General features: G+C 44.3%; 1 protein-coding gene across 2 annotated transcripts; it reads right to left on the bottom strand.

The window, feature by feature from the left end:
* Positions 1 to 166: 166 nt before the first annotated feature.
* COPG2 (coat protein complex I subunit gamma 2) lies at positions 167 to 23,905 on the bottom strand. Of its 2 annotated transcripts, XM_009462597.2 has the most exons (24): positions 23,800 to 23,905; positions 22,004 to 22,056; positions 21,183 to 21,263; positions 20,243 to 20,314; positions 19,017 to 19,096; positions 18,108 to 18,183; positions 16,626 to 16,718; positions 15,379 to 15,465; positions 14,156 to 14,313; positions 13,325 to 13,458; positions 12,526 to 12,593; positions 11,720 to 11,908; positions 10,739 to 10,834; positions 10,116 to 10,359; positions 8,767 to 8,842; positions 6,765 to 6,868; positions 5,740 to 5,865; positions 4,945 to 5,007; positions 4,682 to 4,821; positions 4,171 to 4,342; positions 3,106 to 3,203; positions 2,197 to 2,335; positions 1,698 to 1,796; positions 167 to 662 (listed from the first exon to the last, which is right to left on the bottom strand). In XM_009462597.2, exons 1-24 carry the CDS (start codon positions 23,834 to 23,836, stop codon positions 532 to 534), a joined length of 2,616 nt encoding a protein of 871 aa, XP_009460872.1. In that variant the 5' UTR covers positions 23,837 to 23,905; the 3' UTR covers positions 167 to 531. The 2 variants fall into 2 exon arrangements, with proteins under 2 accessions (XP_009460872.1, XP_087623408.1); XM_087767282.1 differs by lacking the exon at positions 22,004 to 22,056 and having other exon boundaries at positions 23,800 to 23,891.
* Positions 23,906 to 23,985: the final 80 nt, after the last annotated feature.

A 23,985-nucleotide genomic window follows, 5' to 3' on the forward strand; every position in this document is an offset into this window, starting at 1 on the left:
AGACTGCAGGTTTTGTGTGGTTTTTAACTGCTTATGTTTGAAATTTAATAGGATCCCTTTAGGAATAAGGGGCTTCTGCTGAGTCAACAGCCATTATGGGCTACTTCTGCATTGAAGCAGACAGAATTAGAACAAGAAATTTCTATTTTATTAATAGTAATTCATATGAATTCCACCACTTGGACCAGTGTTTATTTTCTGTTAATAAAAATCAGTTTTGCCAAAAGTTTGATTCCATTTTCTTACCACCTGCATCTTTTATCTTCCCTGCTCTACTACAAGTGGCCAGAGATGCAATAAGTTAGACGGGAATGTGTAAGTGACAACGAGGGAAGGGACACGGGAAAGGCTCAGTACCAGCCAGCCGCTATTTCCGCTACTGTAACATTATACAAAATGTTTACCAAATTGAGGAATAAAAACTACATGCAGAAGGACAGACAGGCGGCTTGATATCTGGTAAATACCCAACCGGTGCTTGCAAAGGAGGTTTCCACCACAGTCGATGCGCTGTTCAGTGCGCTGTACCGCTCAGCCTACAGAAGCCAGGATGACATCTACAGGCGTTTCTTCCTTGCTCCTAACCGTCACCTGCATGGTGACGCCATCTCCTAGCGCAAGCCTGGACCTTACCAGCACATCGCAGCCGCCTCTGTATACACCTGGGGACAAAGCAACATTCGAGAGATTACTCCGAGAGAGGCTTGGTGATCTAGTCCTAACCCAGGAGCCAAGAACCTGGTGAGCACAAGACAGATTCAGTCTATGGCCAGTTGCAGAGAGAGAGGAAATGACAAAAAAAATACCAAAACTCAAAAATCCCCTAAGCTCTCGAGGCCAAGACTGAAGATAACAGATACCGTCCTAATTAAACAGAGTCAGCAAGTGCTAGGGCTAGGCTGATTTAAATAGGCAGAAACCAGAAAGCGGGTAGCTGAAGCTCACTTCCAGTTTGAGAAGGCAACACATATTGTAATTCTTCCAGGAAGGCACAGTCCATCGGCTCAGTGCCCTTGCCATTACGGGAGGAACAGTCCTATGCTTCTACTAGAGGCCTTGGAAGTGGCGCTGCAGAGGCAGACTGCAGGATGAGCCTTCTCCAGTCCCACTTTGACATCACCAGGCAGACAGACCTGGAGTTACCAATTCCGTGCCTGAAGTAAACCGAGATCCAACCCTTCTGTTGGACCACTACGTGCCACGTTCATTGCAGTTTTAACTGCAGTAAAGTTTTGCAGAGCACTTCCAGGGATTGTCCAAAACTCTAAGCCTGGAGCACGGCCATCGAACAAGAAGTTGTGGGTACTGCAGGCCAATGCAGGATGTGTCTTTAGTGACAGCAACTTGAAAACAAGATGGTCCTAGGAACCCCCTTCCGAGATAACAACAGGCAAGGAATTTAGTTAGGTGTCTGCTCTGGAAGTTCTTCATTCAAAGGATTTGCTACCATTCCCGTAGGTAGAATACCTACATTCTGAGAGACACAGAGCCCAGCCTAAGTACTCCTGCAGCAGTGGGCTCCAAATTAGCACCAGCTGCGTTCAACTCGCTGGTTCACTTCAGCCTTCTGTAGAGAAAAACCTCTCGAAACAAGAGCAGAATCTCCTAACCCATTTCCCTTCATTTAGTTAAAAAAAAAAAAAAAAAATCATGTGTGTGGGGTCATGGAAACAGCGTTCAACAGCACGAACACTTACCAGCTAAGTAGAGTGTGTGAGAATTTTTGTTCTCTGGCACTTTATCTGATCTCTCACAGGGCTGCATGCCCAAGAACTTGACGATGTTATTGACAGCTTCTGCATTCAGAGATTGAAGAAGAAAATTACCTCCAGGTTGATGCCAAGCTTTCTGTGAGAACTAGTTTGCAATTAAAGAACATTCTCTAAGCACCCATGTGGCTTAACCATTTCCATTCCTAATCTTGGTTGCACAGCCCCACCAACACACCTACCTTGCGATGTCCCTTCTGTCTTAACAGCCTAGGAACACACCCCTCCCTTCAACCAGCCTCAAGCCACTGCCAAACTTCCACTCACTATAATCCTGACATTGCAACACAAAGCCTTCTTGCTAGGACATAACGTCACGTTGGAAGGCACCAAGTTCTCCTCCTACCACACGAAATATATCCTCAGCGTGGCAGATTTACGGGGAGTACTATGTGGGTCACCAATAAACAAATAGAGATCATCTCACCGTCGAGGGTTTTAATTGAACTAAGCGCAAAGGTTTCTTCTTTCTCAAAGTCATCTCCCACTTCTTCCCACGCAGCTGCGAAGTTAGGCTTTAAAACCTTCTGAATATGATCAGACACGGTCACCTCCAAATCTTCCAACTGACGGAAAAGCAAGGGAGATTTTCAGCTGCCAGTTACAGAAACGATCCTAATCTTAGAAAGGGAAAGAAAGACAAAGAGAGACGGCAGCATTTCGCCAAGACGGCTCTGGCATGCCTGGCTTTAATTGTGGGAGAAGCACATAATAATAGCATCTAAAAAGCAGAGAGGAAAAACAGTATTTACGGTGGTCATCTGTAAAGCTTCAAAACACTGACACAAAACCATCAGTGAGACTAAAGGAGAGCAGAAAATGGGGCAATCGCTTTGTGAGTCAAAGCCCCTTCTAGCCCTTACTGGGCATCTGAGGAGAGAGACTTTCTCAGAATCCAGAAGGAGCCTTTCCTTCCTCCAAGCCCCAGAGGCAAGCGCTTTCCTAAGATCTGACGTGTACCTCAGTGATTGATAACATGAACACAAACAAGTGCAAATGCTTGGGGTGAAGAGAAAGACTGGGCCACAGTTCTGAAAAAAGACAAATGGAAGTTACTCCTTTCTTCCTATCTGTCCCCACAAATCCTACCTCCGGAGGGCACTAAGGCTAAACTATTGGCAGAAGCAAGGTTTTGAGGAAAGATCTAAAGTTACAAGCTGCCATATTTTGGAAATGGTGTTTCATTTCTGCCGTTCTCTCCTACTGGCTTCAGATCTGAAAGGAAATCATCAGCCAATGGCCATGTGTATTCAGAATTACTGACAAGGAAGAAAAACAAACAAACAAACAAACAAACAAACAAACAAACAAACAAACAAACTAGTACTGAACTTACCACATATTCATCGTCATAACCATCTTCTTCTGGCACACCTGTGTTTGGGTCACAGTCTCGAACAGTGAACTTCATTGTGCAACTGAAAGTACAAGCAACTGGGGAGGAAAAGAAAAGCCCATATAGGTTAGCGCTGCAGTTTCTTGTGCTTGAGCCCTCGCTTCCCAGAAAGGGAGTGGAAAGAACGTGCATTAGCTTTGCCCCGGAAGATACCACACGGTTGCAGCCAGAGCATTTTTCAACTTCACATGAAATTTCCCCCCAGTCTGTAAGATGAAGGCCAAAAGAGGATCTCGGGGGAGGAGTATGCCAGGGACACGGTGTAAGAAGCACAGCTCCGCTGCAGAGTGCTGCAGCGCGATCCAGTCAGCATTAGCTACCAGGAGAAACTCTGCCCGGGTTTCTGACGAGAGGATTATGATCTGAAACCACAGTTCAAGGAATTCAGACTCATTCTCATTATGTCTGGTATTAAAGTGATAACCAAGAAATCCACCCTGCTGATGAGTTGAGTCATGTTAAACCAACTGCAAATCCAACGGAGTTTCTTTTAATTGCGAATAATAAAAGCAAGAAAGGGAGGTTTTATGCCCAAGAAAATCTCATTCCTAAATTTCATAGTTGTTTCTAATTCTCTAAAGAGAGGAAAATTGCATTAGCCAGATATGTAGAGGCCCAAACTACCAATCTTTTTTTTTTTCCTACTTGTATTTTCCTTTTACTGATTCTGTCCCTGACTACTACCAAACGTCCATGTTTTCAAGGGTGCTCCTTTCACTGACTTAATAAATTCATTCCCTTGTATTACCTACACGCTCTCCAATCCTCTTAAACATCCCATTTTTAATCATCCAATACCACTGATTAGTAAAAAAGCGTGTATACTATTTTGCACAAACACGGGTTCTACATAAAAACCAGCACGTGCAACACATGAGAAAGAAACAGTACCAGAATCTCAGTACGCACTTCCCAAATCCCACACCCTAAACGTTTTATTATCTCTTCTCCCAAAACTTCATCTGAGGGATTTGTCGTGCAGAACTACACCCTCCCAATGGGTACCTGCAGTGGGGTCATCCTGGGGAATCTGGACAAGGGTGTAACACATGCCCGGCTGGTTGTAAGCCAGGCTGGGCGCTGGGATGCAACAGATCACGTCGTAAGCGTCCGACGGCTCCATCTGCACGGTGACTCTCTCTAACAGCTGATCATTTAACGTGTTTGTGCAATCAAACTGCAGAAGAATAAATTGAAAAGGACTTGAACACAGAAGAAACATTTCTAATCAAGAATTTTTCCCCAAATCAGCAGACATCCCGCATCTTTGATCAAGCCTGCCGTTCTCACTGAACAGCCTTTCTCTCCAATTTTACTAGAATTCTTTAACGTAAATCCTATCCGGTTTTGATCGTTGAGGCAAGCAGCACACACCCTCCTAACTCTACCTTGCAACACCCTTAAGAGAAAAGCCATCCTCTCCAGTGCACAGTGACAACGCTGTTTATGCTACGCCCAGGCATCGTTAAGTGCCACCTCCTGTTGCACTCTGGCAAAAGCACGTAACTTCTCTTACCTGGAAAACAATGTGATTTGTGAAAACGTGTTTAATGCAACGAACAAAATACTCCGTTTCTGCTTCTGTGAGCTGCACTGGTTCCGAAGACTTGAATAACGGACCCAAGCTCTTAAACTCTGGAATGGCTGCCAGTTGTTCTGCACAGAAAGGAAAAGAAGACGGCAGACACTTAGCGCCAGGCTTGTTCATTGCTCTCGCCTGACCTGCGGCAATCCTCCCAACATTTCAAGCGCTGGAGACCCACTGATCTTCTCTCGTACCTTGAAATATATCCTGACGTGAAGGAGCGACTTTCTCAGGCTTGCTGGTCACTAGGGCAATCTCTGTGAAGAAAAAAAGCAAAGACATTGTGCTGTCAACTACACCATGCAGGAGTTTTAAATGCTGTTACATCTCCACCAAAAATTCCTTAACCTGTAGCGTTTCACACATTCTGCTGCAAACCATTACCAGCCTGGTTCCTCACACACACTGGAATATCTTCTCTGATAGGCAATGTTGGATTGTACGGAGAGAAGAGGAGAGATGTTTGAGTAATGATGAAGAAACTACACTTTAGTCCAGAATAGCCAGCAAAAAAGCTGGAAGAAGAAAGAGAAGCGGGGAAAAAAAAACCACAAACAAAAAACCCAAACCTTTTCCTAAAAAGTTGCACAAAGTCAAAATGCAAGAATTGTGCAAGAACATGGAGGAAAGCCAGTGAAGTGAATAAACGCTTCTGGAACGTACTTTTTTCAAACATCTATGAAGTAATAAATTCTGATGATATATAAACTCCTCTCTAATAACAAGATTAGCAGAATGAATAAAGACATTCTTGCCAACCCATATTCCTTCGCAAGAGGCGCTGTCTTCCTTTATGTATGAAGACCAGGCAGGCTTGCTTCTGTAAAGCCAGTGATGCTGTAACCTGGACGGCATTCAGCTGAGACAGCTCCGGTCTTCGCCTGACCCTACCAGGACAGCAGCCAGTTTACAGACATCAAGTATCGTTACAGCAACCTGAATGCTTACAGCCTTGCCTACAGCTTCTTTAAATGAAGCCCGAGCGTTACCTGCTTTCTGTTCAAAGACTGGTGCAGTAGCCAGCGGAACTGTTTTCATATCAAAAGGTTTGTCAGAAGGTTCCAGTGTATATTGGTGCAGGGCTTTCTCCATCCCAGGAACAGAGACGGTCAACCCTGCGAAGTAGAAGCACAGGCAGAAAAACGCAGTTTTAATAGCAGGAACTGTTAGAGGCCTACAGGCACTACGATATAGGGTTCATACATGAACAGTGCGAATTTTGGATTGCCCACTGCACCAAAAGCAACAAGATGCCAGAGTCTGAAAAACTTACCTCTGTCTCAGTTACCTCCTTCTTGAGATAGAAACAAGGAAGATTATTTAAAGAGCTCTTCTCTGTAGCCTGTCCATTGGTTCAGGCTGCAGAGAAAAACTCTTGTGAGGAATCTGGTTTACAGCTAGATAGATACCGTTTGGACTTTGGCTAATAAGAAGCTGGTAAAAGCACTTTCATTTCTCAGGAAACACAAACATACACGCTAATACCTCAAGATACTGGATAGAATAAAAAAAACCGCTCTGAAGATGACACAGAAAGTTGCCATTCCAGAGGGTACTGCAGTCTAAACAGTTCACTTGAGAAAAGTCCTCTTGCAATAATCTTGAATATGCTAAATACTCTGCTTGCATGAACCTTCAGCTACAGATCATAAAACATTTTTATAACCAATCCTGGCAACGAGATGTGTCATCCTCATTTTGTAATGGAGAAGATGGAGCAAAGGTTAAGAAAACTGTCCCAAGCGGAGGAAAATGCAATGATGAAAAAAGCCCAACCCGTACTCCTGCTCCATTTCCTAGACAATCCTTCCCAGATTTTGCTAAATCTGCCATTCTCAGTTAGCACAAGTACTTCATGGGAGAGCACTAGGGCCAGAAAAAACACACAGTTCTGTCCTTCCCACTTATTCTGATCCAAGTTGCATTACAAAAAACTATTTTTACTGCTACAAAGCCTACCCATAACATAGAATGTGAAATAAGAGCTCATACTTCTTTCCTTTCTATCACTGACCATTAAAAATATAGGCAGCGTTCAGTGCTATCTGTCTCTGCTGCAGTACATTCAAGTAGAACGTTGCTCTGTCCCGAACTTCGTCATCGCTGTCCATCATGCACCTGTTTTGGGGAACAAGAGGGCAGCAGTCAGCCAGCTCAGGACATCGTGAGAGCTAAAAACGGCACGGACAAGATTGGACTTGATACTGCAACGACAGCCTGAGCTCCCTCAATAGATTTTCAAACGATGCAAAAAAAACGTTCATACAACACAGTCGTTCATGGTTAGCTTGAAGTTTATATGCAAGTGTCACATCAGAAAACTAAGAGTAAAAGAGATGTGTATGTGAATTGTTAGCACCATGCACACTTGCTAAATTATAAAATATACACCTGCATTAATAATGGCTAATAATTCTGATGGGCACCGTGTGGTTGCACTTTTTTTTTTTTTTACAGCATCCTTTCACAATAGAACAAAAGCAGAAGAAACAGATTACAAAAATAAACACGTTAAAGCTGCTTTCTATTTCAGACTGAAAAAATGGCTGTGTGCTCAAGTATTCACCTAGTTTTTCAGTTCTAGCAGGTGGTTTATAAAGAAAGATTCTCTCTCCCTCCTGGCAACTGCCCTCCCTTCCCCTGTTGCTCAAGTCACTTCTTGCAGTTGTAATTCACTTGCACCTACACTGAGGTTGCCTTCTGCCTGAAGCACTTCGTAATTTGAATCATTCCTCTCACCACAGAAGTCGGACATGGTGTAGGTTTACACTATAGTACCACACAAGCAAAGAAAGTGACATTTATGGCACAGACAATTTAAGGAGGCTGAATGGTCTTAATAAGAGACACAAACCTGTGAAATGGGAACACCTGAGATTACTACTCAACTGTACACAAAAGTTATTTATGAGTAACATGGAAATATATTTTCTTGCTTCAAAGGATGCAAAAAATGTACTAAACCACTGTAGATTTATTACCCACTGAGGAACATTCTCAAACCAGATTACAATCAGCTGTTTTCCTAACTAATCACATCTGCCGGGACTTGCTGTGACTTGGGTCACAACAACCCCAGGCACCGCTGCAGGCGTGGGGAGGAGCAGCTGGGAGCTGCCCAGCGGAAAAGGACCTGGGGGTGTTGGTCAACAGCCGCCTGAACATGAGCCAGCAGTGTGCCCAGGTGGCCAAGAGGGCCAATGGCATCCTGGCTTGTGTCAGGAATAGTGTGGCCAGCAGGACCAGAGAGGCGATGGTGCCCCTGTGCTGGGCACTGGTGAGGCCGCCCCTCGAATGCTGTGCTCAGCGCTGGGCCCCTCACCCCAAGAAGGCCATGGAGGGGCTGGAGCGTGGCCAGAGCAGGGCAGCGAGGCTGGGGCAGGGGCTGGAGCCCAAGGCTGGGGAGGAGCGGCTGGGGGAGCTGGGGGGGCTCAGCCTGGAGAAGAGGAGGCTGAGGGGAGCCCTCATCGCTCTCTGCAACTGCCTGAAAGGAGGCTGGAGCCGGGGGGGTCGGTCTCTTCTCCCCAGGAACAAGCGATGGGACGAGAGGGAACGGCCTCAAGCTGCGCCAGGGCAGGGTTAGGTTGGATATTAGGAAAAACTTCTTCCCGGAAAGGGCTGTCAGGCCCTGGCCCAGGCTGCCCAGGGCAGGGGCTGAGTCCCCATCCGTGGAGGGATTTAAAAGCCAGGGAGATGTGGTGCTGAGGGACATGGTTTAGTGGTGGGCTTGGCAGTGCTGGGTTAACGGTTGGACTCGATGATCTTAAGGGTCTTTTCCAACCTAAACAATTCTACAATTCTGTGATCTTTTATTTGCTTACTTCCAGCACTTCTATGCTCCCTCCAGCCAGAAAGGAAGGGTGGAAGACAGCCATTTCCTGACTCTTCTACTGGTATGTTGCGACAATCCCAGTGCCAAGTTCTGAACTGGCCTGACCTTGCTGCTTCTGTGGAGCCAGACCGCCCAGTGTCGCCAACAAGCTCAGCGCATGCACAGCACAGCCATGCCCACTCACCTCTGCAAAAGCACCAAGATGCTGGGAAGAAGATTCTCGTTCTGGGCACCAAACTTCGCTAACGCACTTACAGCAGCTAGAGAAGAAAACGGGGAGATGTCAAGAGGTGCTCAAGCTACACGCAAACACGTTCTCACCGTCAGATTCAAAGCACTATGCGTACTGTTGTCCTAAAGCTCCAATTTACACAGGTTTTCACTTCCACACCTTTTAGGGTAATGGAAAGACTAAACTATTTCCAGATTTTCAAATGGAAATAGTTTCATGTGAGGGAATAACAGAACAAGATCAGCTTAACAGCCCTGCAACTCTGTTCTGAGAGAACTCTAACAGATAAGGTTAGTTCAAGCTCCATGGCTCATTCCAGCTGTTGGCCCCTCTGCCATGAGCTGTAGCTCCCACCCCCAGATAAATCTGTTTTTCACACACAGGGGTGACACGCACCCAGTGGTGACCAGGGCCAGGCTGCATCCAGCAACTTTGCAAGGAGCCGAAACCCCTCAGCAACCACTTAGAGCTGCCTGTCCAAACTGAGCTAATTTCAGCTCGGCATCGGCTTGAAGAAATTCCACATCTAGAAAGAAGAGGAAGCTCTGAAAGGAAGTACAAGCTTTGTGGCCTTGGTGGTTATAAAAGAATCCATATTTTTTTACAATGACAAAGTTTCTATACAGCGTACGCTCTCTGGTGGATGCTCTTCCTATGCTCCCAGGTCACAATTAGGAAACTGTGACCAAAAGAGCTGTCACCGAAAATTAAATGCCATCTGGACCATGCTGTACTTGTGAGCTCATTTTGCTTCCTCTCTCCCAGCAGAACTTCCTCTTCTAACAGGCAGGAGGTAAGCCGATGCCGACAACCTTCCAGTGCCAAGTCCCAAGTGTGAACAAAGGCTGAACGCTCTAAAGGGTTTGTTGTAAAGGCTCCGTGGGAAGGAAGTATCAGTCTGCAACATGCTTCCAAGGAGGAATCCTCATCTTGGGGAGGGGAGATTTCCATATAAAAAGATGAAAGTCTACAGCAGACAATTACACTTCTTAGGGAAGGAGCAATGTCCCCTTCTCATGTATTACCTCTCAACTTTTGGGAGACATTCAAAGAAGGGACTAGAAGCCGATATATTGCTTATGTTCTGCACAGCAGGAGGACCAAGCGCTGACGCTAAGATGATACGAGGAGTTTAAACACATTGCAGGATAAAATCACCTTCACAGCTGATGTGCGTAAGAGCTAGCTCTTCACAGTACCTGTGGAATAACCATTGCCTCCCACTCCCAAATCCAGTTTCAGCCACGAGATTTCCAGCAGAGCTCAGATATGAAACCGTCAAGCATTTGAGCTGAACTTACCGGCCCTCACAGCCTCGTTTTCCAGCACCACCCTGTTGAATATGAAGCGGATGTACTTGGATGGGGATGGAGTCCTCGGCCCCTCTTTCCCCAGCAGGTGCAGGATCTTTGTGGCTAGGACAGTATGTTCGCAGTCTTCAATGAACTCGCAGAGGTGAGCCAAGCCCGATTCCTTACTCTCGGGATTCTCCTCAATGATGCTGATTATACAGTCCACAATGGCTCGCTTGTACTCAAAGCCACCCTGGGAAAGGAAAATCAAGGACACTGACCCGGCAGGCAGAGCTCAGACCACAGTGCTGCTCAGTTCCCCTCACGCTTCAATTACTTCTTTCCATTGAGAAAAACAGGCCTTGGTATGTAAAGAGAAAAGAGAAGGCGTGCTGGATAACCTAACAGGGTCTTCCCAGTCCCCCCCGACCCATAAAGGCACATCATCTGAACATCTCTTCAGATCAGTTTTTGAGGTACCAGCTCTAATTCATAAGCACATTTCAGACACGAGATAAACGAGGTCTTGGTAATCAGTCAGGCCCCATCATTGCTGCGTACCCCCTGACCTAAGAGACCCCTCATAGCAGAGCTACCCGCCAGTAACTACAGAAAGAAAGTTTCAAACGTACATCATCCCTGAGCATATTAGAGAGGAAGGTCATCATGACGCTGTGTTTCCGAGGGTATTTCTGGCACAAAGCACTGATAGCCTGTACTACCACTACCTGCAAAACAACAGAGAAGGACGTTAGTCATGTGCATTTATTTTTGTATGAAAAATACAGGCTTCTCACTATCTTATGTTGTCACCTTGATAGATTAAATTCATGTACAAGAAGGGTAAAGATCAGGTGGTGGACTCTCAGCGTAAGAGCGCTAACAACCTTGTGCTACCATGCTGCAAGACCTGACTCTGCCAGAGGGACTGCAATTTAGGGTGGACTACATTAATTCAAAGGCTCCCCCTTGCTTCCTCTGCCCAGTGATGATCCCGACTTAATTCAAACTTAACTAGTTACATTTTGTCATTAAAACTCTTCGCAATTTTAAACTTGTCTAGTATTATTTCCTTTTCTCATAAAAACAAGAACTTAACCACTGTACACTAGTGGACAATGACTTTGTAGAGACATGCTGTGCTCCTCCAGGCAACTCCACGGTGTAAAAGGGACAGGTACAAGTGAACTACCACCCTTAACCAAGTTATTACCTGACGTCATAGTGACTAAACTTGACAAATTAGGTAGAAATTTACAGTTCACACTATTTCCTAACTATGTATCGGACTGCAGCGATATCGACTCAATCAGAACAGATAAAATCCCTCTTCCTCTCCAAAGAGGAAACCAGAAGGCAGTACAATGTTTTGCAGGATACTGCACAGGAGCCAGGAATCCACCAAACGACATTTATCTTTTCTTGGAGTGGTGGGAGGAAATGACACGGTATATTTCTGTTGGAAAACAGAGAACTACTCCTTCTGAATTTCAGGCTGGCTTTGCTCTACCAGACTAAGTCACTGAAGGATTAACAAGTGGGAAAAGCTTCATAAAAACAAGAATGGGAGAAAAACCTGCAGCTGGAAAGAGCAGAGGCCTCCAATGCCACACCTTAAACTCATCTGATATTTCTGACACGAAGGAAGAGATCTGTTTCATGAGCCTGTCTACACTGCTCTCACTCCCTGTCTTCAGCAGGGTGGTGATGGCGAGGGTAGCGATGCTGCGGTTGGAGTCAGTGATGAGGTTTTCCAGGTCCAGGTTGCACGCAGTGACTGCAGATGGATGTTTCATGGCCACCTGTAAGGAATGCAATTCCAAATTATACACGAGCAATAACATCCTGCAATTCCAAGCTTTCGATGGGGCAAGGATTAAAGCCCATAATTTTTTCAAGCACTGCTCTGCTCCACAAGGATTGCAACTAAACCTACATCACGAGACTGCTGGCAGGGTGCAATCAAAGTTCAGGTTCTTTTGTTTCAGCGCTTCAAACGAACTCCTCTAACTCTAAGTTACAGCTCATGGGTTTGACAGTCACAAACTGCTTCTGTTGCAGTGTGCAGCTTGAAAATCAGAATGTTATTTCCTTCACACACATCCTATTCACACTTTTCGCAGTATTAAATATCTGGAGCTCTGCTTCCTTACAGCTGAAAGCTCACAAGCTATCCAACTACAGCTTGTTATAGTCCTGAGGTCCAGAAATGAGCAAACATAGCTTGAGTGCAGAAAAGATTTCTGTCACACCATGAGATTTGGCATGGAAAAGCCAATTCTCCGACATGGAGTATTTCCAAATACAGTAATCACAAGAGCAGTTGCTCTACTTTAGGTAACACACCATTAGGCACTGAAGTCTCTTCCTCTACTGCTCAGAGATTTACGCTTGTTTAGAAGGTTTTGGAAGCACTCACTTTATTAAGGGTCCGTACAGCTGCGTATCTCAAGACAGGTTTGGGAGAACTACAGAAGAGCTGCAGCACTGAAAATAAAATAAAAAAAATAATCAAGAGAAGTAACTCACAACAAAATGTTACAGAATAGAAACTGTTTAACAAAAACCGGCTCGCAGTACTGCAACTCTAGGCACCAGCAATACCTGGGGAGCAGAAGGCGAGAGCCCTCACAACCATACTGGATGAGGAAAGGGAAACTGCCTTGTGTCAGCACTTTGATATTGAGAGGTGCAAATAGTTTAGTCAGAATTCACCACAGCAGAAAACCAGATATGGTCTCTTTCAAAGAAGAGACTCCTTCAAAGAAAGAGACCAGAGAGGAAAGTCTAATGTATCCACATTCAACTATGCGCTGCTAAATGTTCATGCAGCTCTATTCATAATTTATCATTAGCTTCACAAGCAAGTTAAAAATAACCTCCTGATTTCATCTTCTATCAGCAATAGGTGGTTTGTGTAGCCGTCTGTGGCATCTGTGCTATCAAGTTCTCCTCCACCTTCCCTCCCACCCTGGTTTCCTGCAGCTGGAAAAAGGCAAGCATCGCCCTGTGCCACCTCTACTGCCCGTTCTCTAAAGCTTTGGATGAAATCGGAAGAAGGGATCAAGCTGCTTCTCCTCCCAAAGCCCTCTAACCTGGGGACAATCACAAAATTCAGGGTTTGAATCCAGTGTTTCAGTTACGGGGTAGCGTCTCCGACGTGCTTTACCACCCTTTCTTTCAGCTGCACCAGGGATACAAAGGACTCCATGACCAACCTGAAACAGCGGGTGCCAGCTCCCTGGCTGTGCAGTTTGGGAGATGGATGATTGCAGAAGCAGCTTCGTAAATAACCATTTCATGCTTATTCCGCAGACAGCTCTCGATGAAGTCAAACAGTGGACTTTCATGGCTACAAACAGAAGACATTTCACAGCACGATGCTGAATTACCTACAAACCACTAATACCATGTTTCTGAGAACTCGACAGAGAGCACAGCTAATGCGCTGGCTTTCATGTTTCCTACACCGCCATATTGCTCAACTCATACTTGAGCTCTACACTTTCTATTTGCTGTTATTCTATTCATCTTTACATTACCTTCTTCAAGCTAGAAATGCTGCACTCCAGAAATACATACTTTATTATTAATCATGTATCACACACCACTAATAAAAATTGCCACTGATAAAAGAATTTCATGAGGAGGTGAATTTCCCAGGTAACTGGGAATCCTCTCGTGCGAGATCAGAATAAGAGAGATCCTTTTATTTATATCCCCACAACATAGGTAGATCCTTATTGCACTTGAAATGCATCTAACTAGACAAAGTACAGAACCTTATTCTGCAGTTTTGATCCTACTCTCAAGCTAAGTTTTGGTGGTATGGTGCCAAAACAAAAATCCAAACCCCGCCCGACAGCTGCCACACATACCACCGCTCAGTTCAGTCTAGCATTCTGCTTCTACCCGCATTTCATTTTTAACACTACAGTTCTCTCCGTCTGTGTGTCGATTTCCACAAACTTTAAAAAAAATGCAAATTTCCTAGCTACTGTTTACCTCAAACAATCAGTTTTGTAATTCTCATGCTGCCTCTTACTCACCCCTCTTCAGATTCCTTCAAGAGTTTGCTTGCAATTCGGATCAGCATGCAGTAGGCAAACTGGGATTTCAGTCCAGATTTAGTGAACTTATTCAACATCTTGGAAACGGCAAGGCGATCATTTTTTCTAAGGTGGTAGAGCAGCCCCAAAGCATGGTACTAGGAAATCAGAAAGAGAGACATGCAGGTATTGAATACACACTGCAGTTGGAAAAGCCAGACTGTAAGACATAGAAGAGGGCTAATAACTGCCATTTCCTAGCAGAAATACCTTCTAACCTCAAACGATCCCAGTTTCCTAACAAATTACAAAGATCTGCAGTATTTCCTTCCCCTTCCTGTCCACCATAAGACAGCCTCAACATATTTCTGAAGATCAAAAGAGCCATGAAGTTAGTTTCCTCCCTTTTCTCCCCATTAAATGTCAGAACTTCAAAGGCTTCAGCTTACTAAATTGTACTGCACAATAACTTGCATTTCTAGTACGCTCCACATCCAGGATATCCCAAGGCCTTTAAAAATCACCTGACCTTTCAAAAATCCTTGAGGCATTTACGGTGAAAGTACAAAGGAACATTTCTAGTTGCTTGCCAAGTTGTTTTGGATTTTTTTGCCATAAGACTGATTCACAGTAAGGCTTAATAAAGCTGCTACCGGGGCAAGAACAAAGCTGTTTTTACAGATTTGTTTCTGATCATTAGTCTGTAACGCTGACTGAATATACCCAGTACTTTCATTTCCACAGCTGTCTGGAATATTTGTGCAAAGATTTGGCTAATATGGATAGCTTACTGATACTCAGGCTAATCTCTGTGGTCCTGTAGCAACTGGTAAATTTTCTGAAGGCCAAGACTGGTGTTCTGGGAAGTAGCGAGATACCTTCATGAGCTTTTTGAAAAATCAGATTCAAGGCCCTTGTGCAACAACTACTGTGAAACAGCCAGCAGCACCCCAGCTATCAGAAGGTTAGCAGGGAAAGGGCGGAGGACTGCACTAGAGAACCAACTCTTAATTAAGAATCTTGCACTGGGATCACAGAGAAACGTGTGATTTTTTTTAAACAGTCGAGTCATTTCCCTGAAGTCACAGTTCCTGCTTTTAAAAGAATGACGGGAAAAAGGAAAACCAGTTACTTTTTCTAAGGTTATCTTAAGAACTCACAGAATACCATTAAAACCCTGCAGTGCGTTTAGGGCTTCCCGGGGCAACCACCCTCAAACATACCTGCACCATGACGTTGTCGCTAGATGCTGCTTCTTGAGCTTCGTTGATCCACCGTTTGACTACGTCATAACTGATCTTCATCATGTGCTGGAAGAAGCCACAAATTGAGACTGCAGACAAACTAACACTAGAAGCACAGTGAAGTACCATGAGCCTTGTTTTCAGTTTTTAAGTTTAAAGACTTGGGGACAATCTAGGGCTTTGTTGCGTACTACGGGTAACAAAGAGTAACTCCCAAAAACATAGTTTGTATGGATGCACTTGTTTCAATAAAGAGAAAAGTAACTCGGAGAGGGTTTTTTTGTGTTCAAACAAGACAGAAGACAACACCAGGACAATTCCCCTGCCTACGGCTAGTCCAGCAGAAAGACTTTAGTTGTCAGGATTAATACAGCTTTGTTTGCACCCTCAGGGTCCTAACACAGGCTATACTCCACCTCATCAGCTGAACCTCTTACCTCCTGCTCTGCCTTCTTGATTTACCAAAGCAGCCGGTCTCTTTATCCTATGCACCTATAAACCACTGTTTTTCTTACATCTCAGTCTCAGACTACCATGCTTTCACTTGTATTCTCCTCTTTAATAAAAATATTAACCTAACAAGATCTTTTCCAGCCTTTCCTCCTAAACAAGGGAGAGAAAAACAGAGTGAACTTCTACATCTAGCCCTCCTACTACGTATTAGCAAAAATAACCTTGATTTGCAGTCTTATCAGGGCAGCAATTTCATGGATTTATTTTTTGCAAAACACAAAGCAGACTGCTTTTAGTTTCTGTTACAGAATTCATATGCTCTTTCACAGGAATCAGTGCTAGTTCTTCCACGGCACAGAACAGGTTGCTTCTACTTGTTCTCACCAAACTGATAAGCACTTTCAAGGTCATCAGTGTGCTTGACTTTTCAAAACAGACAAAGCCCCTCCCCAGAGAAATTAATGTTCTACACTAAATGCATAGAGAGATGACTGGGCACTTTGCACCTCAAGTTATTACAACTGATGTACCCTAAAGCGATAGAACATTAAGGAAGGAGTTTGAGAAGACAGAGTCTGCTTGAGACAAAGGAAACTCCGTTGCTGCTATCTTTTGTTTATTTTCCAGTGAGGAGATGAAGAAGAGTCATAGCAAAGGAAAAGGAGATGCAGAAAGAACAAAACAAAGGCCAGGCAGAGCTACACATGCGGCAGACTAGCCTTCCCAGCCACAACTCAATGCATGGATTTACAATAATCTACTGCTTTACTTACTAAGGAAGACACCAGTGCGGAACTAGACACACTGGGGACTTTGTCCACAATGGCTTGCTTCATGTATCTCTCGATGGCTTGTAACATCGTACCCTACGAAAGGAAAAAAGAAAAGCGTTGATACTTTGGAGGCAGAGCATAGAAGCAGTATAAGGCAAAAATATAAGCATGGGCATATTCAAAAGGCCCTCAGAAAAAATCTTGAATTCTGAAAACGCATACTTCTGCGAGGGAGGATCGGCTGCCCAGTCCTGAAGGTTCAGTGACACAATCAAAGTCTACAGCAAAGCAATCTCAGATCAGAAACTACAGCTCCAAAGCTCCTGCCTTCTAACTCCATGTTTACAGTGCTACAGCTCCACAGAGTTCCTTGCATCTGCAGAGGGCTTCAGAGCCGTCCTCCCTAAAGCAGCAGTTCCATTACTACTATACGAATACACCTTGCGAGAGAGTAGTTTTTCTGTTTTAAATACACTCATCATCTGTGACGAATGCACTCGAGCTCTTGACCAGACTGGTGGTGGTTTGGTGCAGGCTCTGGAGGAGGTAAAGGCGTGAGCTGTAGCTGGGCCGTGAACTCCTCTAGTTTCAGTCTGTTCTCCTAAAACCCACAAAGGAGCAGAGCGACACCGTGACCATCGATGCACATGAGCTTGGAACACTGACCACGTGATTGACACACGAATAGTAGGTGGCTTTTCCAAGACTCATTTATCAAGGAACAAAGAAAGTTGTGGCTACAAGGAGTCTCCTGCACACCTTTTCTATCACATATAATTTGACTACAAGCCAACCACTTTATCCTATGACAGCCGAAGCGAGCCTTCTTGGAGCTCTCCCTGCTCGGCAGCATGGCTGCATGGCGGTGATCCCGCCTTGAGCTGGGATACCTCTCACGGTTGCTCCTCGAGGCAGAGAGACCTTTTACCAACGACAGATCTTTGGTAAGCGACCGATATCGCGCATAACCTTGTAGTATGGTAACTTTGATTTTTGTCTCGCCAACTTTGATTGCACGCTGAACTGATGCTAATGAAACATTATTTAAATTTTGCATGTACAAGCCCTTAGACATAAACCATTGACCAAGTCTGAGACTAAGACTGGACCTAGCTGCACCTAAGCTCCATCAGGAGTTTAGAAAGCAAGGGGGTCTACTCTGAACCTCATGACTCAATGGGAGCGTCTCCCTTACTCTTTGCATCTCCGGTCTCTCTGTGAATCATTCTAACTCAAGTGTAACTCAATTTTCCTTTGCATGATTCTTCCACGCAGTAATTAATAGAGTGAACCTGGCCATTGAGCTTTCTTAAGTCGCACTTTTACAACATCATATTAAAACCATTTTTGCCGATACCGTTGTTGGTGATTCCTTAAGTGTTCTAAATCACCCATTTGCAACAAATTGGCATAGTCAGCAGGATCCTAAATCAGGAGTCATGACATCATCCCTCCCACAACAGTGATGCAATTTGTACTTACATCAGTGATCCTGCAGAGCGCTCTGATGGCCGGGCCTCGGTATACATCTTCCTTCCCTGTCATGTCTTTGGTCAAACTAAAATAATCAAAGACACCCTGTTAACACTTCCTGAATACCTCCATGTCTTGGTCTTTTTGTGACATTCACCTCATCTCATTTAGCTGTTCTTCCAGCTGTTACCACAGAACTGCTAAGCTCTAGTATTGGCTTGAAACAACTTCACAATAATTAGCTATTTCAACATTATTAACATCAGATTCTGTGGAAATACAGAACATTACAAAACGCATAGTCCGTAATATTGCTTTGCCATAGGCCTGGTTTATTTAGCTCAGCCGTTCTCCTTCTTAGCGTTGTTGCTCTTTCTACCACATAAAATTTTGGTTTAGATAATAGCGAAGTTTAGTTTGCTGAACAGCTTTGAAAAAATATAATCGCTTAGCATATGTCACAGATCCAATTTTTGCTCTCGCAACAACCGTGATGTCTATTCTGTAGTCAAAAAAATTGATAGTTCGGTTGGCAGACTGAACTGAGCGCTGCTCTGCTTTTCCCTAACTGCTCTGACAGCAAAGTGAAACAGAAGTCACAGCTTAAGTTTTCACAAAACCATCAAGCACTAATAATTAAAAAAAAAACCAAACAAACCACCAAGAAAACAAAGTAGCAACCGACTGATAAACTGTAGGCAAGCCTCTTGCTTTTTTAGAAAAGCCTAATAACAGTGTAGGAAGAAATTAACATTTCATATGGTGACACATACTCTGTATTCTGCAACAATTTGTTTTCCCTTGCTGCATCCTTTATAAAGCATAACTACAGAAAACTGTAGCAGCTAAAACAAACACATTAAGATGCAGCTACTTGTTTCAGAGCTCTGATACTGTGTTTTCTGGAGGTTCTACTACCTGCTTGTGACAATGATGACATCCTCAGAAATATTGGCCATCTCTTTGATAGTGAGGTAACACATTCTTCTAAGGGTTTGCTGTGAAAGTGTATTGCAGAAAACCATTAAACTCAATGGCAATTACGAAAAAACACTTCCTAGAAGTTTTAAAAGCTAAATAAACTTAAAAAGTTAAATAAACTTTTAAACAGAACACTCTCTTCCCCACATCTATACAAAGTCATAAGCACACAAGTAAAAGCATGTCTGATCACTGGATAACAGCCTTACTCCCTGTTATCAAACAAACCAGGAGGAGAATAAGATATATATCATCTTGTAAAATGGTAAGACTAAAAAAAAAAAAATAATCCATGTTAATTATGAAGTGATACATCACATCTATATGCAGACGTCTCGCAACTATCAGTTAAAAGCTTTAAAACCAACTTCCTCTGATCTATTTGTTATTGTAAAAGAAAAATAGAAATATGCGAAGAGCACTAACACTTTAATTCTTTGAAAGCAAATGACATATTTACATTTTAAAAAAACCCTGCTTTCTAAAATGTGGATATGAGAAAGGTCTCAAACACTCTGTACTTCCAAAATTTTCATTCCATCTTTAAGCAGTTACACGTGCAACCTTCCTCAGCCAAATCTCTGAAAACCTTAGTTCAATTTTAACAAAAATTAATGAGACCCATCACGTGAAGCATTCTCCTCTGAATTGCTACACTCTCTGCAAAAGAGATCAGAGAAGGACTTTACATTGGGCAAAGTCCCAAGTTTAATCCAGCATTTTTAGGATGTTCTCATCCCTTGACTCCATGCTGATTCATGAATGGAGCAAGTTGTTCCAGGGAATAGCAGGATTTGATCTACAGGCAACTTTTAAATTCTATTTTGAGTTAAGCAGACAGGGATTATTTGCAAGTGTAAGAACCAGTCATAAAATTATACTGATTTGTATATTAAGGCTTTCTGACATTATTCACATTCTTTACAACAGTAATTCAACTCAAAAAACCCACCACCAAAAACAACCTGCAGAAGTAACCGTATGTTATTATTCAATCATTTGTTTCCAAACCATGAATTGCCTTCAGCAAGTACTTTGTGTGCAGAGCTTGTTCTCTGAAGTACTTGCCTCACTCTCCTCCCACATCCCAATAACTGTCTTGTAATTACTGCAAATCCAGACAAAACCAGGGAGACGGCAAGTGGTAAACGCTAGGTACTTACATCATTAGATTGAAATAATCTGGTCATTGCAAAAAAAGCTTCTGTGGCTTCAGTGGTTCCAAAGTGTTCACCCTGAAAATAGCACACAAGAAGCGAGAGAAAAAAGTCATTATTCAACTGCCTCCATCTTTCAGCCCCCACTTATAATACCTACCCACACAACAAGAACCTTCTTTTTAAGGCTTTTTCTCGTGTTAGAAACAGTCCCTCCCTCACCTTGTGTTCCCTGGGGAGTACACACCAAGTTTACCGCTATTATCTACTTGGTTTCAATATAAATGCCATCCGCAGTGGTACAACGATGGAACAGTTTGACAAGAAGCCTGTGTTCCCTCTTTTGACATTAGCGTGTCAGCAGTTGGTTTTGTGTCATGCTTGTTAAGCAGGACTCCCTTGCTTGAAAGGGATTTACTTAAAGACGACTTGTGCCAATTAAGACTGAACAGCACAGGTCCCCCTAACTGATCGCAACTCTATCTTAAATACTGCCTGACATGCAGGAAACCTGATCTATGTGGATACCTAAAGAAAACCTCCTTCCTTACCATGCTTCCAATTTCTCCCCAAACAAAAAGACACCTTCCACTTCACGGCTTCCTGGCCTATGTTGTTACCTCACCTCTGTTATTCCTACTTTAGCTGGGCAAACACAAGTGGCTTTTTAATTGCACAGTGCTGTGGTGATCACAGACCAACCAGCAGATCTCACTTGGCACACAGAAAAAAGTCTTAAAAGCTTCAGTGACACACACCTCACTCACCTGAGTGGCAAAATTGGAAGGGAGAACATAATACTACAGCATAAACGCTCAATTTCTGATCTCCGTAAAAGCTACCTCCCAAATCTGACAGGAAGAGGTATAAAACTTTCACGCTGCAAGTTATCAGAGATTAGCCTCAGAAGTATTCATTCTGGTGGGAAAGAAATAATAACAGTTACCTGGTTCAGCAAGTAAAGGATCTTGGTAAGGATGTGCAGGCATCTTCGTGGATTTATAGGCGTCTCATTAAAGATACGTGCCTACAAACACAGCATAAATACTGTATTACAGTGTAACTCAACAATAATTTCTCTTTCACCATAAAAAGTAAAGCAATTTGTTTCCAACCAAGGAGCTTATAACTTTTTTCATTCTAAAAATATGTCCCAACAAGCATATTCCTGTCATTCAGGTCATGATGCTTAGTTTGCTGGATGGGCAGCACTCTGAACAAGGGACAACAACTCAGTTTACCATCTGGAACCAGCAAAAATACTTTAAAATAATAGCAGGAGAACTTAATTCTTTCCATAGCATCTGTAGCCCAAACACTAGTCTGTAGGAACACAAAATTGAAATTATTAAGTTCCTACTCAGAGCTTTTTGCACCCACCAAAATTCCCCATTATTTAACCACACGTTCACCTCACCACTTGCAATCATTCTTGGAGTACACAAAGAGAAACAGGAAAATCCGTTACACAGCATGTTGAATGAGCGTACGAAAATGGGCAGACCACCTCTTCAGAAAGAGCACCCTGAGATCCTGTATGTCCACATGGAAGGCAGAAGTCACATGTAATCTAATTAGCACACATAAACCCCTCACAGAGTAACTTCATGTGCGCTAAATTTACATACCCTGTGATTTTAAATTAACTACATGAACTCAGCCATTCACAATTTCCGACAGTTGCGCTGTAAAACTTTCTTAAGCTCCTAACGCTTCCCAAAGAGAAAAAAAATGAGTTAAACAGTATTATACTACGATTACTCATACCTCCTGAAGCACAGCACTCTTCTCCAAATGCTGGAAAGGATTAGAGCCACTACCTGAGGAACAGAAGAGACCTCTCAGTCTTCACAAAAAACAACAGAACTGAACATGCAGGAACAGCCCCTAAACTTTACCAAAACACCTCAGTGTCACAGTGACATTCCTCTTGGAATAACTGATGTTCTCCATCAACAGTTTGGAATCCACTTTTAAGTTGTATATTCAGAGTTACAGGAAAAAAAGGGGGGTTACGTTCAACATAGCTGGAAAGTGAGGAAGAAGAAAGGTGTTTACCAGTAAATTTCCCTTAATACTCCCTTTACATAAAACTATTTACTCTTTTTCTTCCTAGTCCCCCTATTTTTATTCCTTCAGGCACAGAAAGCACCAAAGGCACCAGGACAGAGCTGCTGATCAGAATCTGAAATAGAAGTCTATCGATCAGTGCACCACTAAAATGGGCTACTCAGCAAACTCCAAAAACACTCTGGCTGCTGCACATCACAAAGCCGTTAATGCTAGATTAACTCCATAGTGTAACTTCTCAGCCTTTTAACAGCCCAGATCCAGCCGTTGAGAGTAATTAATTTCTTGGAGATGACACTTCTCTGTCAACAGCATACAGAGGAGACTGCCTGAAAGGAGGTTGTAGTGAGGTGGGGGTCGGTCTCTTCTCCCAAGTAACAAGCGATAGGACAAGAGGAAACGGCCTCAAGCTGTGCCAGGGGAGGTTTAGGTTGGATATTAGGAAAAACTTCTTCACGGGAAGGGTGATCAAGCACTGGTAGAGGCTGCCCAGGGCAGTGGTTGAGTCCCCATCCCTGGGGGTATTTAAAAGCTGGGGAGATGTGGTGCTTAGGGACATGGTTTAGTGGTGGCCTTGGCAGTGCTGGGTTAACAGTTGGACTTGATAATCTTAAAGGTCTTTTCCAACCTAAACGATTCTACGATTCTAATCCACATCCACAGTGAAACCACCTCTCAGAGTCACCACGTAATCCCTCCGAAACCTCACTACTGCTTCTGACCCTTTTCCTCCTGCAATGATTTTTCATTTTCAATTCATTTATTCTTCAGTTCTCCCATTTCGAGCAGAAGGAAACTGAGAATGAAACGAAACTCAATGCAGCTGGGCACATCTTGTGGCTCAGAAGACCTCTGAGCAGCAGCAACAGAAAATTCAAGACAGCATCGGTTACTACAGCCAATCTGAACTTAACTTTCAGCCGATTTTGTGGAGCACAAACATGCAGGTGATGGCTTCATTCACCACATCTATGCTTAACGTGATGGGTGTTTTTTCCCGCACGCCAGGTACCTGAAAAACCCGTTCCTGACACAGTCCAAAGCACAAGGCCTGCGTATGAGGACGGCTGCTGCCCCGCTACCAGGCTGAGGTGCGGACCCCCATCAAGCCCTGCAAACACCGCTCCTCTAAGCCACGGCAAGGGCGGGAAGAGCCCGCCAGCTGTAGCCCGCGGGGTTGCAGGGAACCGGTTCCCTCCGAGCGCGGCCCCAGGGGCCCGGGGCGGGCCCTGCAGCCAGCGGACCATCCTGGAAGGTCGGGGGGGGGGACGCTCTGAGGGAGGCCGGGACACTGGAAAGCAGACGGGAACTCCTTCATCAGCGGCCGTTACCCCCCCCATCTCAGCGGCCGTTACTCCCTCCCTCACCTCAGCGGCCGTTACAGGCCGCGGCGCGCGCTGGGCGCCTAACGCTCTCTCCCCTCAGGGCCGTGCCGCCATGCCCGCCCCTGAGGCCGCCCCCAGCTCCCTCCCCGCCGTCGCCAAGCCCCGTACCGGACTCTTCGTCCTTCTTGTCAAACTTCTTAATCATGTCGCCGCCGGTCGCCCCCCTCCCGTCGAGCTGCACTGCCGCGGGACCTCCCGCCGGAAGGCCCGCCTCCCCACCTCACCCTCTGCCATCTGATTGGGGCTCGGCGCTGTCACTCAACCCCCTAAGCACTACGGACCGCTGGGCGCCTT

Source organism: Nipponia nippon, unplaced genomic scaffold (assembly GCF_047370975.1).
Source record: "Nipponia nippon isolate SJK-2023a ecotype South Korea unplaced genomic scaffold, ASM4737097v1 scaffold_3, whole genome shotgun sequence".
In the NCBI taxonomy this organism is placed as follows: Eukaryota; Metazoa; Chordata; class Aves; order Pelecaniformes; family Threskiornithidae; genus Nipponia; species Nipponia nippon.

What these genes read in the sequence shown, in the direction of transcription:
- COPG2 (XM_009462597.2), bottom strand. Translation starts at nt 23,836, where the DNA reads ATGATTAAGAAGTTTGACAAGAAGGACGAAGAGTCCG. An exon ending in GCGACAACGTCATGGTGCAG is followed by an intron (nt 14,314 to 15,378) that starts GTATGTTTGAGG and finishes CTGATTTCCTAG; the next exon opens with TACCATGCTTTGGGGCTGCT. An exon ending in ATCTTGGTGCTTTTGCAGAG is followed by an intron (nt 6,869 to 8,766) that starts GTGAGTGGGCAT and finishes TCCCCAAAACAG; the next exon opens with GTGCATGATGGACAGCGATG.